The sequence below is a fragment of the Tenrec ecaudatus genome, chromosome 13, assembly GCF_050624435.1.
Source record: "Tenrec ecaudatus isolate mTenEca1 chromosome 13, mTenEca1.hap1, whole genome shotgun sequence".
Lineage (NCBI taxonomy): Eukaryota > Metazoa > Chordata > Mammalia > Afrosoricida > Tenrecidae > Tenrec > Tenrec ecaudatus.
Genome location: NC_134542.1, coordinates 136,414,153 through 136,435,071, shown reverse-complemented (window position 1 = coordinate 136,435,071; position 20,919 = coordinate 136,414,153). Strand labels below are relative to the sequence as shown.

Below are 20,919 nucleotides of genomic sequence, written 5' to 3'. Positions count from 1 at the left end.
GATAGTAACATGCACAAAAATAAAGACAGAGCAAAAACAAGCAACAAAAGAAAGCAGAACAACAAAAAGCCAATGACAAAAAAAAACCCCCAAATCAACAACAACACAAAAGAAAAGCTTGTAGTTAGTTCAAGGACTGTTTGTCAGCTTTGAGGAGTGTTTTCCAGTCCAGTCTAATGGGGTGCCAAGCCCTGGCCCCAAAGTCTATTTTTTATATTCCCTGGGGAATTTGTTGCTCTGTTCTGTTGCACACCTTTAGTGCTTTGCCTCGGTTTGGTGGGATCAGATTGGGTGCAGTTCGCACACTGTGTCTCCAGTGTTGTCCCCTGTAGGGCCATGGGTCAGTGAGGAATGTTGTGTCTCAAGGTTTGGCCGGCTATGTGGTCTTCTCTGTGGATTGGCGGCTCTGTGCAGGTATATTGTCCTCAAGGCTTGGTGGGCCAGGATGTGCTCCACTCTCTCTTCCTCCCCTTCATTTGTTCCCGTGTGCTCTGATCAGACATGTCTCTCTCCCCAAGCTGTAGCTTCAGTGTTGTCTTCTGAAATAAATTCTTCTGTGGAGAGGGGCAGGTGTCCACGTAGTTGGGACTGGGGCACCCCCCTCAGACCTCTCCACTGGTTCCCTACTCCTTGTTGGCATGTTGCATTCACATCTTGGAGCACTGGGTTGACGTCTGCTCCCTCTTTCCCTGTGGAGATATAATACCGTACCCTTGCATGGGTTAGTGCCCTGTGCCCCTGCTACCCATTTCTTCTCTTTTAATTTTTGAATTGGGCTATCTTTGAGAGTGTCAGGTGGTATCTCATAGTTGTTTTGATTTGCATTTCTCTTATGGCTAATGATTGGGAACATTTTCTCATATGTTTATTGGCCATTCTGATTTCAGACTCTGTGAAACTTCTGTTCAGGTCCTTTGCTTACCTCCTCAGTGGGCAATTAGGTTTTCTCTTATTGAAAGCTAGCAAAGAATTGTAGATTTTAGTAATAAGGCCTTTGTCTGATGTGTCATTGCTAAAGATGTTTTCCCAGTCCGTGAACTCTCTCATTATTCTCTTGGTGAAGTCATTCGATGTACACAGGTGTTTTATCTTCAGTATGTCCCACTTGTCAATTTGTATGGGATCCTTCCCTATTTCTGATAGCCTACGTATTCCCTGCTCCAAAGTTCTCAGGCTGGTCCCAGTTCCCTCGGTGATGGTCCTAATAGTTTGGGGTTTAACTTCAAGGTCTGGTTTATTGGCTATTTTTTAAAAAGCAGATGGCCTTTCTTCCAAATCTGTCTTAGTCCAGAAGCTACTGAAACATACACAGCATCACAACACACAGGTCCCCAGTGGCAACCCGGTGGTGCCTGTGTACTAGGTTCATTGGCTGGAAATCTGATCCCAGTCCCCCACGTGAGCGGTGGGAGTCGTACCCATGGACCACCATAAATGAGTGCTCACCCACAATGCTGGAGTACATTTTTTTTAAAACACATTGGGAATCTCCTAGAACAGTATCATATTCTGAATTTTCCTTTTAAGTGCCTTTTAGCATCCCATAGTTAAAAATGCGCCTTTTTCCTAGAAAGAGTGTGGGCTTCGTTTGGAAGAGTAAATGCTGAGATACAGAACTGGTTGCATTTGTACAGTTTTAACTTTCACAGCTCCTCTCGAATTGCTCCTAGGCCAACTTGTACCGTCACCGTTGTCAGTTTGTGTGTCCATCCTGGTTCTGCCGCAGCCTCTTCTCCTATGGGCTGGGGCGGGTTAACGGGAAAGTACACAGAAAGTGCTCCTGCCTTCTGACCCCGAGGTGTAGGCCTCACACACGTGTTCGTTCCTCAGCACCCTCTGGTGGATGCACATTGACGTCCCGCTGGTCAAGAAGCCATTGGATAAAAGGTTCCTTGGAAAACTCTTATTTCAGAATGTTCTTGTGGTTCCACTTTCAAATGAAAAAAAACATCCACACTTCTTTTATTGACTTCCCAGTAGTAGATTTTCATCCAGTTCCCCCTACCCCTCCCCCCCCGACCCCACCCCTCACCAGGCACCCTTCCCTAGGGACCACCACCTGGATCTGTTGCTCAGATGTTCTTCCCGAAATTGTGCAAGCATGGCGGAGTGGGGGCTATGAGTGATTTTGCTCAAAGGATTTGTTCTTTGTCTTTGGTTCCTGAAAGCTAGACTTAAAACATTACAGTCTCCCTAGGGAATGGGGCATCATTGCTGAGGGCTCCAGACCACCACCGTTATGTCCAGCTAGTGGCCGACTAGGGCAGAAGGAGCCACCATGTGATCGCAGCTGAACCGAGAAGAGCGGGCGTGATTCCTTGATCGTTCATCTTCAGGGAAGGCACAGGCAAGGCTCCGGGCTTGGACGCTCTATGGGCTTCCTGATGGTGGTCAACACTGGTGCAGGTGAGAGGTAATGTGGCCTCATTTAGACTTGGAAGTCCCCCATTGGCAGCCCTCCAGCCTGTGTGATCATGAGCTGTTGAAGGGATCAGGTATCAGGTATCGAGGAACAAAAATCACATCATTGCGAATGAGGGGGAGTGCAGCATAGGGACCCAAAGGCCATTTGTGGGCAACTGGACATCCCCTTGCAGAGGGTATCGGGAAGGAGACGAGCCAGTCGGGGGCAGTGTAGCAACGATGAAACATACAACTTTCCTGTATTTCTTAAATGCTTCCTCCCCCCGACTATCATGATCCCAATTCTACCTTACAAATCCAGCTGAACCGGAGGATGTACACTGGTACAAATGGGAACTGGAAACATAGGGAATCCAGGATGGATGATTCCTTCAGGACCAGTGGTGAGAGTGGCATACGGGGAGGGTGGAGGGAAGGTGAGATAGAAAAGGGGAACCGATTATAAGGATCTACATATAACCTCCTCTCTGGATGTCAGTCAGCAGAGGAGTGGGTGAAGGGAGACGTTGGACAGTGTAAGATACGACAAACTGATAATGACTTGTAAATTATCAAGGGTGCATGAGAGAGGGGGGAACAGGGAGAGAGGGAGAAAATGAGGAGCTGATTCCAAGGGCTCAAGTGGAAAGCAGATGTTTTGAGAATGATGATGGCAACAAATGTGCAAATGTGCTTGACGCAATGGATGTATGTATGGATTGTGATAAGCATTGTATGAGCCCCCAATAAAATGATTTAAAAAGAGAGAGAGGGAGAGAGTAGTGGGAGCTAGGAGGTCAGAAATGAGGGAGCTTTGAGGACCCCAGCATTATGACAGGTACCTGAAGTCTTAGGCAGATGTGGCAGTCAGGAGGACTGCGTCCTTTGACTTGAAATCAGACCTAGGTGGTTAGGGTTAGGGTCAGGGGCAGGAATGTTCCATGGACAGTAGATTGACCACTGAATTGGAATAGATGGCATTCATTTGAGGTTGATTTGATATTACATTTGGTATCAGCAGAGTAGAATTTGATTTTCTACGTAGTGTGTGTAATTTTCCCATCCCCCCCCAAATGGAAGCATATTAAATCATGGTGTACAGTGTGATACAGTGGTGAAGCGCATAAATTCTAATGCCAGGTTTCCCAAAGTCAAATACCGCTATACCACATATTAACTGTGTGGGCCCTAAGCAAATTAGTTAGCCTCTCTAGACCTCAATTTCTCCATTTGCAAAATGCAGATTACCACTGTGGTAGCTATACAATTTCATGTCAACTTGATAAATAGCCTGTCAATCAGGTCAGAGCCTCTCTTCCTACCTCTATTCTCTCTCTCTTTCTCTCTTTCTCTCTCTCTCTCTCTCTTTCTCTCTCTCTCTCTCTCTCTCTCTCTCTCTCTGCCTTGCCTTTCCTGCTGTTGAGACACTCAAAGAGCTGGATGAGACATGTGGAGCCCTCACCAGTGTTGAGATGCTTCCACTACCACTGGATCCACAAGGCCGTCTGCCCACTTGGCCTGTGATCTTCCTGCATTGGGCATCATTGCATGTGCTGCATGAGTCTCAAGAGGAATGTGTGGGCTAATATCAGGCATATGGGTTAATATCGGACTTATGGACTTGATCTGGACTGGGCTGGGATGTTTTCTCCATATACAATTGTTCTTTGATATTAAAGCCTTTTTTATACATACATGAGTGTCCCAGGATTTATTTCTCTTGTCGACGTGGACTCTGAACCACCAAAGTTATTACAAAGACAAAAGGAATTGCTGTTGGTAAAGCTCCTAGGACTGTGTGTGGGAGCTGTAAGAGGAGGGCACCGAGGAGAGGGAGCGTTTATACCTGTTTGTAACCAAGTGTCCCGGGCTTGCTCCTCATTCACCTACAGTTGCGTGGCATTCCGTTCCGTGGATAAGCCGCCAAGTAGTCTAGCCAGTCTTCTGCTTTTACTGCCGCAAACCACTGTGCACCGAATAAGGTAGGATGTGGTTATCGTGCACATGGGTAAGTAGATCGAAGAGGAAGTGCTTGGTCAATGAGAATGTGTATTCATAATGTGGACACCTGTGATCCCATTGGCTGCTAGAATTCAGATCGATTTAGCCCTTTTAAAGTGACCGTGTCTGAGAGGTTCTCACGGATAGCACAGTGGTATTAATCTTGGTGATCTCCACCCACGTGATCGTCGTGGAACCTCAGTGCGATTCTACTTTGCTTTTTTCTCCTTTCTGAGTGAGGGCCAGCATCTCTTCTTGCATTCAAACCCCGTTGTTTCCCTTGCTGTGAACTGTCTTGTTCAGCGCTTTCCCCACTTTCCCAGTGGGTGATTCTTTGCATTCTGATTTATGGGGACTCTCTGCGCCCCAAGGATGTTTGCTTTGGTGATTTGACTTGGACTTCGCTCTTCATTGTGCTCAGAGTGATTTTTACCAGGCGGCAGTGTTTCTTTTCAAAGCATCTAATCCATGTTTCCTTTGATAGAGTTAGGGTGTCGCATCATAGAAAAACGTTCACCAATCTCACATCAGACAAGAAATTGCTCAGAAGTTTCTTTTAGTACATGTATGGTTTCAGTTTACCATTTTAAATCTTAGACCTTCTTAGAATTTCTTCCTCATAAGCATATAATTTATGTTACTAAGTTTTCATCAGACCCACCCCACTGAGCAACATACCTTATCGCATCTCATTTGGATGCGTCTTCTGCTCCCAGCTGCCTTTCGCTTCATTTGAGTCTATTTTTCTCCACTTTTTCTTTTTCACAGGCGGTTAGTTTCCTTGTGCTTAAATTCAAGGGTATGGGTGGTGGTAAATCATGTCCTGTGGTAGGTATATAATCTGGTGTCCGTTTGGGACTTGAGAGGATTAAGAGTGAAGGGGTAGAGTCTATGTCAACCCGATCATAGCCAATGAGGCCTCTGTGTGGGCATGGCCCTCTACTGAGACTTCTGGGAATTCCTGGATTTCTTCCTTGGAGGTGGGAGACAGTGTCTCTCCCTATCTCGATTCACTCCCTTGGAGACTCTCCACTTACAAGACACATGGCACTACGCTGATAGACCTCGCGCCCTGCGACCCGGAGAAGCCACGTAGAGACCCCTGCCAGTGCTGAGATGCTTACAACACCACTGGATATAAAAACTTTCTACCCACTGGTCTGTGATCATCCTGCATTCAGCGTCATTGCATGCATTTTGTGAGTCTGAAGAGGACTTTATAGATTGGTATTGGACATGTGAACTAATATCGGACTTATGTGCTTAGACTGGACTGGGTGGGGATGCTTTCTTAATGTACAATTACCCTTTATATAAAACTCTCTCCTATACACATAAATAAGTTTCTATGGATTTGTTTCTCTACCCAGCAGAACACATAGCCGATGTTGAGAGCGATCCTCAGTATCTCCCAAGACCACTCCCCGGTTATCCCTGGACCTCCTCCCAATCCTGCCTGCTAACAATGTTCCAGAAACCATTTTTTGTATGAATCCCTGAGAGATGTGCTTTGTTTCCACGTCTTTTGAGATTACAATTGGTTAACCTTTCTGTCCTAACCCTTCCTCTTAGCACACCACATGTCTGTGTAAGGCAGTTGTGCCTGGGTTACTTCCACCAGTGTAAATTCAACCAAAAGAAGGAGTAAAACCCCTTTATATTTTCTCAAAGGTTCTAACATCTTGAGTTTATTTCATTAATATTATTAATAAATACCTCTAGCCTGCTTCCCTACCACTGCCACTTGTTTTGAATTGAGCAATTACCTCCTTTTTATTGTCTTCGAAATCAGTATCTCCGTATCCCAATACAACCAGTTCTGCTCCACTTAGTCTGATTCTCTCGGGTCTGTATATCTTCCCTTCTTGTTCCTCTCGCTGCCCTTGAGTCAGTCCAACTCATAGCAGCCATACAGGACCAGAGTAGACTTGTTCCTGAACATCTTTAATGACATCTCATCGCTAGTTCCCAAAATGTGCACTTCCACCAAGGGCGCCCACAGTGGCTTACAATTCCCTGAGCATTCCCCTGGCTCATTCCAGCACTTCCATTTCTTCCTGGGCTTCCTCAGAGGACAGGGGCTTGGGCAGCCAGCCAATGGACAGAACCCTCTTTCGAATCCCTAGAGTCACCTGTCTTTTCTTTTTCTTTTGTTAACTTTTTATTTTGAAATAGATGAAGGTTTATAAAGCAGATCGCTGTTTTACATCTAATAATTCACATACAGTCAGTCTGACTTGGCTGATCTATTGCCATCCCTCAGTGTGTGATCACGTCCCCCTTCCTCCCTGTGTTTCTGGTTTCCACTCCTTCTTTCCGAACTCCCTAAACTTCCTCCTTGGGCAAAGGCTGACCCTTGAGACTTAAATTGTGGACCATTCTAACTCCGAGGTGAGTTCACTTCCAGACCTGAAGGGCAATGGCCACAATCTTTAGGGTCGCACCAGTCTCCATAACCAAGAAGCCTGGTCTCTGATGATTTTGAGTTCTGTGCCATACTTTCCTCCCACTGGACCAGGACCATCCAGTGCGCTTGGTACTAATTCAGAGGCAGCCATTGGTACTGGCAGTCAGTACTATCTACTTCTTCAGCACTCAGGATTGTGGAAGCTGATGCTTGTGTGGTCCATAAAATCTCTGGATTACTTGTTTTCATGTGCCTTTCAATATTTACTCTGTCCTCCATCCGAAGAGTTGTACCTTAGATGGCTTTTCCATAGTCGCTACTCACCATATTAGTACATAGAACATTGTCTCTGAACTATATTGTGCCAAGTGGCCTTGGTATCTCCCAAGACGATGGTCCTGATCCCCGGGTGCGGCAGTTCATTTCCTCAAGGTGTTTGGTTATGTCTAAGAAGTTGTCATACTTTGTGCCTTTTATGTTCTACATTCATGGATAAATTTGCATCCAAGGTAAAATAAGTTCATGGCCACTGAGTCCATGCTGACTCATAGTGACCCTCTAGGACAGGGTAGAACTTTCCCCTGACGGTTTCCAAGACTGTGACTCTTTACAAAAATACAAAGCCTCATCTTTGTCCCATGGAGCAGCTGGTGGTTTCAAACTGCCAAGTGTGTGGCTAGCAGCCCAACGCACAACCAGTACACCACCAGGGCTCCATTCAGAAGTGAATATGAATATAGAAATATCCTCTTCTAAAACACACACACGTGCGCGCACGCTCATTTCCTGCCTACTTGCTTATCCAAGCCTCTACTTATGGATTTCCACTGTTGCAGACTTGTGTATATAACAACACTTACCTGTGTTTCCCTTCAATCTTGCAAACTTCCCAATGTTTTCCCGTCTTTGCAATTTTTTCTCAACGTCCCTCTTACCTCGTATTGCCTTCAGCTTATCACATTAACACTCATCTACCCCCCAGTCTGTGGCTTCTCCCCTCTTCCCCTATGTGTCCCTGGTAATCTTCAAGAACATTTATCTTAGTGTGCAAGCCTATTCTTGGCTTTGTATAACAGTGATCTCATACAGTATTTGCCCTTTTGTGCTTACTAATCTTACTCAGCATAAGGTCATCCAGATTTAGCCATGTGTTTTGTGTTTTGTCAATTCGTCATTGTTCTATAGCGTATAGTATTTAATTAGGTATATCTACCAACGTTGTTTAGCCATTCTTTCACTGATGGGCATTAGGGTTGTTTCCAGCTTTTGCTATTGTAAACAGTATTGCAATAAACATAGACACACATCTATTCATATCATAACTCTTATTTTCTAGCATATATACCGACTAGAGGACTGCTGGGTCATATGGCATCTTTAGTCCCAACTTTTGAAGAGACACCAACCTGCTTTCCACATTGATGGTACCATTTTGTAGACCCAGCAGTGGTGGAGGAGGATCCCAGTCTGTACGCACCCGCACTAGCATTTGTCGTTTTCTGTGTTTTTGAACTTGGCTATTGATGCTCATTGTTATTCTGATTTGCATCTCATGGATAGATAATGATATCGAGCATTTCATTTACTGGGCCACCTGGATATGGTAAAGTTTTGAATATAGCTTTTAGATTAGTCCTTTTTCTGGTATGGTATTGCCAAGTCTATCCCCCTGTCGATGGGTTCACCTCTTTTTACAGTTTTGGTGAAGTTTTCTCATGCATTTAAGTCTCTAATTTTTAGGAGGTAATCTATTTTGTTTTCTGTTGTTTGTGTGTTTCATTATGTTTGATAGAGTATTTGTGCTACGGTGTATTCGGGTCCTTAGGTTTGTCACTATTTTCCACGGGTGATCTTCAGGCCTTTAATTCATCTTGAGATTGTTTTGGAATTGCTGTATGTGCCCTGTGGGTCCTGTTTTATCCTAATGCAGCCCGATAGCCAGTTCTGCCAGCACCATTTCTTAAAGGGACTCTCTCTTTCCTGCTTAACGGGCTTCAGCCAAGTGGCAATGGATTGGAACTGTGGTGCCGGAGAAGAGTATTGAAAGTACCGTGCACTACTGAGCGGACCGATCTGTCTTGGAAGAAGTATGGCCAGAGTGCCCCGTAGAGGCAAAGCTAGGGAGACTTTCTCTTACCTGCTTTGGACATGTCGTCAGGAGAGACCAGTTCTTGAAGAGGGACACCGTGTGGGGTAAAGGGGCAACGAAAGAGGAAGTCCCTCAAGGATATGGGTTGGCAGGGTGACTGCAGCAATGAGCTCAAACATAGGAATAATTGTGCGGAGGGCACAGGACCAGGCAGCGTGTGTTTGTTGTGCATGGGGTTGCTATGGGTGGGAACCCACTCAGTGGCACCTAACTACAACTGCCCTTTGTCAAAGATCAGCAGTCAGTGGGTAGATGCATTTACCTCGGGGTTCTCCGTGCTCTTTCATTCATCTGTGCACCTATCACTGATAGGGGCACCAGCACCAGGCTCTTCGGACTAATGGGCTGTGTAGTTAAACGCAGGGAATGAGAGGACTCCCACCTTATTCTACTTTATAGTGCTTTGCACATCCCGGGTCTCCTTCCTTCCCCTATAAAGTTTGTGACTAGTTTTTCTAAGTCGTTAAAGAATGATGTTGGGATCTGGACTGGAATTTCATTGTATCTACGGATCACTTTCAGTAGTATTGATGTTTTCACGACGTTCAATCTTCCTATTCATAGCAGAGTATATTCCATTTAGGTAGGTCTCCTTTGCTTTCCTATAGTACTGTTCTGTAGTTTACTTTGTACAGAAAAATAAAAGTATTTTTCTGGTTAACTTTATTTTTAAGTATTTCGACTTTAGGGAGCTATTACAAATGGAATGTTGAGCATGAAGGATTCCAATTGACTTTTTGTTTTTGTTGATCTTTTATCCTGCCAATTTGCTGAATCTTTCAGTTAGTTCCAAAAATTTTATCACCAAATCTTTGGAATTTTCTAAGTATAATCTGCAAGTAGAATGTTACTGCTTTCAGACATCGATGCCTTTAATTTCCCTGCCTTGTTCTGCCTAAGGCTTCTAGCACAATATTGACCAGGGGTCATAACAGAGCATCCTTTCATAAGAAGAAAATTGTCTGTGTATTTCCATTGAGAGTAATATTAGTGGTTGATTTTTTCAAATATGCCCTGTCTTATGTTGAGGAATTTACCTTCTACTTTTGTTCAGTGTGTGCATTAGGAATGGGAGTTGAATTTCCGTCAAATGTTTTTTTCTGTGTTGATAGGATCATGTGGTTCATTTCCTTTGTTGCTTTTATGTGATAAGTGACATTGATTTTTCCTAATGTGGAACCATCCTCCCATACCTGGTTCGAATACTACTTGATTATGATGTATTTTTTAGATAAATTGTTGGACTCTATTACTTGGGTGAGAAAGTTTGCATCTATATTCATGTAGGATATTGGTCTATAATGTTTATTTTGACTGATCTCTCTGCCTGATTTGGGTATTGAGATTGTCGATGCTCATTTCATAATATGAATTCTGAGTGTTTCCCACCGTTTTCAATATTCTGGAATTGTTTGGGTTAAATTGGTATCAGGACTCCTCGGAATGTATTCACCAGTGAAGCCATGTGAGCCTAAACTTCTTTTTGTTGTTGTTGGGAGGTTTTTAAGGTCCTGATAAATTTCTTCTTTTATTATGGATCCATTCAGGCTTTCTACTTAAATGCATGTTAGTTTAATTGTTGTTTCTAGAAATTTTCCCATTTCCTCTTTCAAATTAGTTGGAGCACAGTTCTTCATAGTATTTTTTAAATCATTTTTCATGTCAGTTGGTTCTGCTACAATGTTGCTCATTTCATTTCTTATTCATGTTTTTCAAAGCTTCCCCTCTGCTAAATTTACCCGTGGTTGACTCCTTTCAAAGAATCAACTTGCTGTTATTTCTTGCTGTTATTTTCATTTTCTGTTTCATTTATTTCTGCTGTAGTTCTGTGAGTTCTTTTCTTCTGATTACTGTAATTTGCTCTTTTCTAATTGGTAGAGATTTTTCTTCTTTTCTGATGTGTTTGCTGCTACAGATGGCACTCTGAGCACTGCTGATGCTGTATCCCAGTGGAATGTCATTTTTATTCTCATGTCTTTAAAAATCTGTAAGTTCCTTTTTCATTTCTTCTTTTACCTAGTAGTTTTGTGAGTGGGTTGTTCTACTCTTTCTTTGTGTCCATGGTCTGTGCATTTGGCTGTTTTATTGTGCCCGTCCTATTGATTTCTAATTTTATAATGTGATCTGTGAGAATTCTTGATAATAACTTGACATTTTACATTTCTCAAGCCTCCCTTCATGGCCTCGCAGATGTGTATTCTGGAGCACGTGCTGCGTGCACTGGGAAGAGCGTCTGTTGTGTTGTTGACCAGAGTGCTCTGTAAGGTCGGTGAAGTGAAATTGGCTGATTGCGTTGTTTTGCCCTCCATGTCATTTTGAACTCCCTCTCTAGTTGTCCTATCCTTTGTGATAAGTAAAGTCTCTCACTGTCCCCGTAGACTTGTCTGCTTTGGTCTTCAATCCTGTAGCAATTTGATTCATGTTTTTGGATGCTTTTATGGTTCTTACATAGAGATGGTTAAGTTGTCTTGTTCAATTGACTCTTTATACACTAAATAATGTTCTTCCTTATCTCTTATTCTGGATTTTGCCTTAAAGTATATTTTATCAGAAATTAATATTTGTACTTAAGCTTTTATAAAATGCATGCTTTTTCATCCTTTGATTTTTTTGTTTTTTTGATCTAATCTTTGTGTCTGTGGTCTGTCTGGTGTGTACCACTTATTGACTGGTTTCTCATTAATTGTACTACCCTCTGTGTCTTGACTGGTGTGTTTAATTCATTTACAGTCATTGTCATTGTGAATAGGTATAAGTTTATTGCTCTCATTTTACTGTGTGTTGTGTGCTTTTGTTTTGTGCTGTTGAGGTTTTCTACCTACCAAGTGTTTTTTTCTGTGCTGAGTTCATTGTAGATTTTCCTGTCATTTTCTTCATCTCTGTTTTATTGCAGACTAAAATTTTATGTTTTTTCTCATTTTTACTTTGATGAGGTTTATTCATTTTCTTTGAGATTTCCCTATATTAACTCCTTTCCAAGTTTAAATCAGTCTGTTCTGTCTTGAAACACACTTGGTCTTCTCTAAGTTTGAAAGTTCTTTAACAATATTATTCCTTCTATTAACATTGTAATTAATCATGGTTACTAATTGATATCTCTGGTTCCTTATTTTCAGTCTTGTAGATTCTTTTACATGTCAACTTCCCTAACTGGGTGATTTCTGGATTGTGTTGTCTACTGTGGTTAGTTCTGTGTCAAGGGAATGCCCTTAATTTCTGTTCATTTGGCAATGTCCTCATTTCACCATCATCTGGGGGATCACTTTTGTGGGTACATGATTCCAGGAGAGCAATTTTTTTTTGAAATTTTGATATCTATTATCCCATTGCCTCCTGCCTGCACAGTTTCGGTTGAGAAATCAGATCTAAGTCTTACCGGTTCCTTTTTGTAGTAACTTTTTTATCTTTCCAAAGATGCTCTCAGGATTACCTGGTTTTGGAAAGTGTGGTTATGGTAGGTCATGGTGGTTTTCCTGTGGTGTCCATCCTTGAATGTTTGTTCCGCTTATCATTTCTTTCATGATGTTAAACAACTCCTTAACAACTTTTCTGTGCCCTTTATTTCTTCCTGTTCTGGAATTTGGATCACACCCGAAGTTGTTCCTTTCTATTGTCTCATAATTGGGTTTCCTGTCATACCTTTGTCTCTTAGCAGTTCACCTCTTTAGGACTTGCTGTTCACTAGCTGCCCCACAGAAGAAAGATGAGGCTGGCTTCTCCTGTAGAGATTTAAAAGTATTGGAAACCCCAACGGGCAGTTCTGTGTTGTTGCTATGAGTCAAAATTCTCTGAACGGCAGTGAGTTTAGGTTTTTTGGATAGCAATGTGGAGGGCAGTTTTGCCTGTATGGTCACTTGTTTCTTCATGATCTGGATCATAAGAATGGGCAATAACTCCCAGTAGGTGTGGCCACAGGAGGTACAAAGGAGGTGGAGCCATGTGGGTATGGTTGCTGACTCACAGGGGGTGGAACAAGGGGGGAAGAACAGTCCACCCTCCCCCCTCCCCCCCCCCCCGGGGAAAGCTGGTAAACAACAGAAAGAAAAAACAATAACTCGCGGCACTGTTGGAAGTTGTTCCCAAATGTGAGTTAGGTTTTCTGTGCCGACATGGCTCCCATACGAACATGTGGGCTGAGTTTCGCCTGTCAGTCAGGTTGCAGCCATTTAAACCAAGATTAAATGGCTTTCCGAGGCCAGCCTCCTTACCTCTTTCTCCCTGGAGGCAGACCACACTCTCTCTCCTTTCACCTGCCTGTTGACATGCCACAGGGAGCCACACTGAGACTTGCTTCCCTTGCTGCCACCGGAGCCACAAGTATTTGTACCCACTATGGTCTTGCTGCATTTCGCATCACTGCATGGGTCTTTAGAGGGATTTATGCACTCGTATCAGACTTATTGGCTAAGGACTTAATCGGGACCGGGCTGGGGAGTTTTCCTGATATATAACTACGTCTTGATAGAAAACTTGCTCTTGCACATTTATGAGTGTCACTGAATTTGTGTCTCTAGTCTACCTAGCTTAACACACCAATTCTATGGGGGGTGGCTAGGGCCCCGGTGCTGTGTTTGATGAGGTGGGGTTCAAGTACCTCCAGACTTGAAGGTGTAAACAGTGGCACCCAATCCACTAAATTCCAGCTTCAGGCAGCACAGGGGAGCTGGGAATGGAAGGGGGGCATAGAATGTGACCAGCCATTGGTGGGCGAGGCAAAAGACTGACCACATTTATGGTCAGCAAGAGATTACAGAGAACAAGGACAGATCTCACCTTTGTGGTTGCAGACCACTGCCTGGATGGACTAGTGCTTACAAAGATTGACGATGGTTGTGCTGTGTTGACTAGCCAATAACTCACTCACCTTTCTTCCCTCTGATCACTTCCATTCGGCTTCTGGTTGGTATTTAATCCATTTTTCTATCCGTTTCCCCAAAGCTCGGGGTTCCGGATTGTCCCTCCTCTCTTGCAGTGGGTCTCTGGTGTCTACATGTACAGAGTCCACGTAACATATTTGCCTAGTTTGGTATCTTGCTCTGGAAGTCCTTCTAATTTTAAGCCCAGAAAAATGTCGTCTTTTTATTGCGCTCTTAGCAGTTCCCTTTAGAGAGCCTTATTTGGGGTGTAATGAACCCCAACGTGAGAGCCAACACCTCGCCATAGATATGCTCTGGGTGATTCTTGAAGATAAATGGTCTCCTAATGATGCTGACGACTCAGCAGATGGTGGCTCTGTGGGTACCTTTCTCTTTGCTCCTTCAGAATCTCTCCTGTAGCTTTCTGTAACCTCATGCCATGGCCAGGAATTTATATATAAAACCAGCTCAAAAGGCAATTGGGAACACTGATTATGGGATGTGATACCATTAATACATGTCTGCACAGAAATGGGCTTTATTTTCCCATGAGCACATATGTAAAACATACAGAACGAGGCATTGAAGGAAGCATAGAAAACTCAGCAGTGCTTACCTCAAGGGAGGGACTTGGACTTGACCCGGAGGGGTGGGGGCCCAGGGTGTTTTCACCATATCTGGTTGAATTATTGATAGGGGAAAATATGTACACAATTTCGGGGAGTTTTCAAAAGCATGTAAAAAGAAAAAAAGCTAATTGAAGCAGAAATGTCAAATAGCAGTGTTTTAAATATTAATGATTAACCATACAATGAGTGAAAGTTAACTTCTTAGAATGGCAATGTACTGAACACACACAGTCTGTGGGAAATCTATCCGTAGACGGCGCCCGACAGCACGGTCCTTCAGAATCAAAGTGTTGCTTCCCCAGGCCCCAACCCTCCCCTCCAGACATGAGGTCACCTTTCAGGACTTTGTAAGAATGTTAGAAAATGGCTCCTTACGAAGACGCAGTTATGGAAAATTGTGACATGCTTTAATGTAAGTGTAAAGTACCCCTTTCTCTCCCACCTCCAAGCGTGAGGCAGTTCAGTTCTCGACTGTGTCCACAGCATCCAGAGCAGCGATTCTCAGGGGTGGGTGGGGATGCAAAGTAAAAGGACCTCTTTCCACCCCACCTGCCAGGAGTCGGCCTCACCAGAAAAACCATTCGATTCGAGGCCTGAGTTTTAATACAGAATGTCATCCATCAAATACATATATATATATAGAAATAAAACAGCTCTTCTTTCCACACAGCACAAGCTACTTTTGATGATGCACTATAAGGCCCAAATGCCATTTTTGAGATGGACTCTTTGCCATAAAGTAGTACAGACTTGACCATGCAGAGTGTGGACAGTGGGATCAACGTCTTGCTCCTCCACTTTCTAGTTGTGCCACCTTGGGTAGATTGAACCTCTCTGGCTGACCCTCAGGCTTCCCATGAAGAGCATGGGCGAGATCACAGTGACTTTGTTCACTGGGGTGGTTGTAGAAGGAAAGGAGCTGTTACTCTCGAGTCCCTAGAACAATACGAGGCATCTAGGGAAGCGCTGAAGCTTGCTGCTTTTGCCACCAAGTTGGTTCTGACTGGTCCGGTGGCATCTTGATGGTTGGTCTGTTTACATCCATATAAAGGTGAGCTGAGCTACTACTTGAGCTTTAAGAAACCAAAGGATAATCCAAGACCCCGATGTGTGGCAAGGAGTCTTTAGGTGGCACAGAGGGTTAAGCATTGGACTACTCAACAAAAGGTTGCCTCTGTGAAGCCACCTGCACGTACCTCAGCAGGAGCCTGGTGGTGTCTCAAAGCACAAGCAGCTCTTCAGGAGAAAGACTGAACTTTCTACTGTTGTAGAGTTAGTCTGGAAACCCACAAGGGGTCGCTGGGAGTCAGCAAGGACTCAACGCAGTGAGGTTTGGGGGTTTGTTTTGAGAAGTATCTTGGAGGAGATCGATGGCAATTTGTTTATGAAAGTCACAGCGGAAAAGGCTATGGAGCTAGGCCTACACTGCCTCCAACAGGCTCCAAACCATAGGCTGGCTTTCAGTGAGATGACTGCTGCAGCTACGTGGAAGAAGTCAGTAGCTTTGAAGAATGCTCTCATGCACGCTCAGGCTTCATTTCCACACCAAGCTCCTACTGTCCAGCAATGGTTCCTCCTCCTCTGTTGCTGTGGCTTTCAGATTCCATCTGTCAGTAATTATCAATGGATCTTGACTGCAAGTTTGATCCATGGTAGACTGAAGGTGATAGAATACTTCATATATGCACCTTATACATCCTTGCTTGCTGAAAGTGAAGGGGCCTTAAAACACTTACTGATAAAGATCAAAGACTGCAGTCTACATTGAAACTCATGTAAAGAAAGCAGAAATACAAGTGGACCATGGACAACATCATGCTAAACCAAGAACAGACCGAAGTTGCCAAGGATTTCATTTTACTGAACAAATGAAATCCTGGGCGCTTCAGTCAAGAAATCAAATGACATGACGTTGAGGTCATGTTGCACAAGCCCTTTTTAAAGGGTTAACGTGCAAAGATATTACTTTAAGGCAATTCTCAACCTGTGGGTTGAGACCCCTTTGGGGGGCTGTCGAACGACCCTTTTACAGGGGTGCCCCGATTCATAACAGTAGCAAAATGACAGGAAGTAGCAATGAAAATAATTTTATGGCTGGGGGTCAGCACAACATGAGGAACTGTATGAAAGGGCCGGGGCGTTCAGAAGGTTGAGAACCACTGCTTTAAGTACTAAGGTGCATCTGGCAGAAGCTAGCCATTGTTTCTCACTCACGTCATGCATGTGAAAGCGGGACGGTGCATAAGGATGAGTGAAGAGCTGATGCACTGCAGTGTGCTGTTGGTCAGGACTGTCGGACGCCCTGTGGAATGCCAGAACAAACACATCCGTCTTGAAAGAAGTACAGTCAGATTTTGAATCATGTACTTTGGACAGCTCTTAAGGAGAGAACAGATGCCGGATAAGGAATAATGCTTAGTAATCGAGAGGGTCAGGGAACAGAAGGAAGACAGTCAAGGAGAGTCAGACACCGTAGCTGCAACAGCGAGCTCAAATAGAACCACTTGATGATAGAGCACAACAAGGCAGGGCTGCCTTCTGTACGCAGGGTCCCTATGAAGTGAAACTGTCTCCCTGGCACCCAACAACATGCTACCATTTCGACCTCAGAGTTTGCTCTCTGAGCGGTGGAGTGGTGTTTAAAGAGCCCTCCAGTCTCATATGTGCCCAAATAGTGAGTGATATTGATGACCTTGCAATAGCGACTTGGCAGATAGTTGTGAGTTCTAAGAGACGCACACTTCAGACTTTCTCCATGGGACGGTGTGGGGGTGACAAAACTGGACATACTGTCAATCAGGACTACTTCAGAAGGTACCTGATAAGCACATGTAGTAAAAACAATAACTGCTGCTCCCTGGCATTATATTCCCTCTCTCAAGAAAATGTACTTGGTAATAGAGAGCTTTGGGGCCTAGTATATAGTCTCAACTCTGCCTTAATAGACTTTGATTTTTAACAGTGTATGGTAAAGTACTTGATGTGGCCCATCTAGCCCACTAAACGACTAGGCAGGACTACGGCAAGGTGAGGCGCTTGTGGCCCGTCACCAGGATTGGATCACCCAAAGTCCATGGAACCCTGACGAGTTTGATCACTTTTGCTATGGCAGAGATGAAAGGTAGCCAGCCTCCCCACCGCCAAGGAAGCAGCAGCAGAACTACAAGCGTGGCAGCGGGCTTCCAGACCTACAGAACAAGAAAGCCCCGTGCCTTTATGCAAGAGGCTTGCTGGTAGAGTTGGGTATATCTGGCCACGTATTCAGCTCTTAAAAGAGCTTTGAAACCCCTTGCTAGAGCAGGGCAGGAGGCCAAAGGGACCCAGGACTACGAGGCTGTGCTGGTGGAAGAACTGTATCCTAGTGTTTTATGATCCTTAATTGCAACTCTTTATAGCTCCTAAGAATTTCCATCATCATGAGTTCTATGTGACCACAGCAACAAATTGCCAAGCCCTGTAGAGTACTGCGGGAGGAATCGTGGGTAACAAGGTTGGAGGGTGTTTTATCTGACCTCTCAGGAAGTGGTCAGCAACTGCAAACCCTCAGCCACGCTGCAGAAGAAAAGACCAGACTTTCTACTCCTATAAAGAGTTAGTCTAAAAAGCCCACAGGGACAGTTCTACCCCGTCTTATAGGGTCACTGTGAGTCAGACCCAACCAATGGCAATGAGCTGGGCTTTGGACTTTTGTGAAGACATCAGACTTCTCACCTGTCATTGTCACCCTGCTTTTGTCCCAAATGGTGAAGTGAGGACTGCACCCTTAACAATAGATGTTGTTTTTCAGAAGGCTCCAACAAACAGCAGGGCGCTCCCTGGTCCCTTGGTGTGTCCCGACTTGACTTAGGGTGGGTACTGAGCTGTGGCCCTGGAGGCGGACTCGGTCCAGCTCACGCTAACCGTGCTGCTTTGGGTGTGTTGCAGGAATCCTGTACCGCAAGTCCTGCGCGTCGTCTGCAGCCTGCCTCATCGCCTCAGCGGGGTACCAGTCCTTCTGCTCCCCGGGGAAGCTGAACTCCGTGTGCATCAGCTGTTGCAACACACCGCTGTGCAATGGGCCCCGGCCCAAGAAGAGGGGCAGCGCGGCCACAGCCCTGAGCCCGGCGCTCCCTACCACTGCCCTGCTTCTGAAACTAGCCCACCTCTTGGCACGCTGCTGAAGGAGCCCCGGCTGCGCCTCTGTTGCTCTCCTGCGGCCCCACCTCCTCCTCTGGCCACGTTTTTCTGGGGGTCCCTGTCTTCTTGGTAAAGGGGGGGGGAGGGTAGTCCATGTCCTTTTTTTGTTCTCTTGCAAGTAACGAAAGAGCTCGGGGTCAAACATTTTTGTAAGCTCTGAATCCATTCCCTCTGGCAGAGTTTTCAGTGCGTGCTTGAAGGACACGGTCGCAGCCCCGCTGCACGCCGAGGAATCCGCTCTCAGAAGACACCTGCCTTGACCGTGACCCCAGCTTCTGGCGCCCCCTCTGCTGGGGCGCGCTGCGGGGGACCGCACTCCGTGGGACTATGGGAGTCCGCAGCGTCGCCGGCTGGCGTCGTCGGGGCAGAGTTTGGCTCCGGGGAAGTGAGAGCCACTTGTGCGAGCTCTTGGCCGGCGGGCTCGGCGCTCTGGAACGTGCTGAAGAACGCCTTGGCGGGCTTCCTTGAGGACGAGTGTCGCCAGGAGGGGCGGAAGATCAGGCGGCGGGAGGAGCGGGTGCTGTCCAGGGGCGCGCGCAGCGGGGCGCGCAGCCACTTGTCGCGGTTGGCGTGCTGCAGCGTCAGGCGACAGCACAGCACCTGCCAGAAGACGCTGCGGAACTGCTGCGAGGATACGTTGTAGAGCAGCGGGTTGACCACGGAGCTGAGGTAGAAGAAGGTGTCAGAGAAGGGCAGCAGGATCATATACGCGCGGAAGTAGGCCCTGGTCCAGTCGTGCTTGGGTTTGGCGGCAGCCAGGATCCTGCGAATCTGGTTTGGCATCCAGCACACGGCTAAGGTCACCACGATCAGCCCTGAGCAGGGAGGGGGTGGGGGGGGGAAGGAAAAGAGAAAGGACATACAACATGAGAACCAAGGGGGAAAAAAACCCCCAAACTGCTTAGCCCCTCTGTTCTGTGCTTACCGGCCAGGAAATGGTACCAGTTTCTCAATGTGCTTGGCAGCTGCTTTTGCCACTAGCCAAAAAACGATTTAACCCTCTCTCAAGGCTGGGGGATTGGCTGTATTAAAGACCATTAAATGCTTTTGACAGTTCACGTCCACCTGTGGATACCTGTTAATTCAAACATGGTTTCTTGTGGATGCCTGTTTAGCATGGAATCATTTTATGTGGTCCACAGAGCTGGGGTGCTTATAAACCAGGTACCCATTTTAAGGAGTGCATTCTAAATAATGACCACATGGCTGTTTTCAAGTCACGGGCCTTCAGTGGTGACAAAGTGCATTTGATTACCCCGGTTTCAAGGAAAGCAAGATCGGGCCCGGCCTATAGCAGAGATTGCTCTTTGGACATAACGTGCAGGGAGGGGATACATGCATGTATAGCATCTGCATCTGCTTCTTTCTAGATGCATATATATATGCACATATATAAATCTCTCCCACCCTGTGGCCCTAGGGGTCAGCCTGTAAACTGCTTATTGTCATTACAGCACAGAGCTGCGAGGTCAGCAGCCAAAAACAGGGCCAACTTGAGAGGTGAGCCTCCAGCCAGTGTGCTCTATAGGGGTCAAGACGGGGAGACTTGTGCTTGCTAGACTTCTGCTCGGTTGCTAGAAAAAGCAATGATGTTGGGTAAAGTAGAGCCGTGGCGAAAACAAGGCAGCCCCTCGGTGGTATGGGCTGGCATGATGGGCGCAGCACAGGCTTCGTGCCAACGTCTGTGAAGTTGGTGCAAAGCTGAGCAATGAGCTCTTCTTCCCCACCCCCTGCCCCCCAGCGAAACCAGGGGCCACTGGAGCCCACGTAAAGCAGCAATGTCTCAGGGAAGGGCAAACCCAACTTTTTAAAAAATGACTAGTTCAAAAGTAGCACCTCATCTAAGATGGCAAACCAAGACCCAGAACCAGCCAGGCCATTGGGGGTTCAGCTCTCACCATAGATGGGCCACCTCCAGGAGCAGAGTCGAATCAACAGTGGCTGACAGCAAGAAGAGACCCTTCTGTGCTCTCCCCTTGCGCATCAGGAGTGCACTGTATCTATGCTCGTCTGTGTCACAATATATACAATCATCACTACTAAGAAACACACAGAGAGAGGGGTGGGGCCTGTTATGTGAGCCACACCCACAGCTGACCCCCATAGGGGCCACAAGCGTTACCTACTGTGGCAAGGTGAGGGGCCTGCCCAGCATTGCCCCCTCCTGTTAGGAACCCCAGTGGCACAGTAGGTCATGAGTTGGGTTACTAACTTCAAGGTTAGTAGTTCAAATCCACCGGTGGGAGAAAGGCTGCGTGCTCACTCAACAGAGTCGCTTTGAGTTGGAATCGACCCCTG

The 20,919-nt window shown here is 45.7% G+C and overlaps 2 protein-coding genes across 3 annotated transcripts in view; one reads left to right on the top strand and one right to left on the bottom strand.

Annotated features, from left to right (window-relative positions):
- The window catches only part of LYPD1 (LY6/PLAUR domain containing 1), a 74,305-nt gene extending 54,870 nt beyond the window's left edge, over positions 1-19,435 (top strand). For both annotated transcript variants that reach the window (XM_075530284.1, XM_075530283.1), the window contains one exon: positions 18,370-19,435. In XM_075530284.1, coding sequence (XP_075386399.1) covers positions 18,370-18,605 — 236 coding nt within the window. In that variant the 3' untranslated portion in view covers positions 18,606-19,435. The remainder of the gene's footprint in view (positions 1-18,369) is intronic.
- GPR39 (G protein-coupled receptor 39) overlaps positions 10,826-20,919 on the bottom strand; it is a 240,955-nt gene continuing 230,861 nt past the window's right edge. The window contains exon 2 of the mRNA XM_075530281.1: positions 10,826-19,436. Within this exon, the coding sequence (XP_075386396.1) occupies positions 18,862-19,436 (575 nt within the window). The 3' untranslated portion in view covers positions 10,826-18,861. The remainder of the gene's footprint in view (positions 19,437-20,919) is intronic.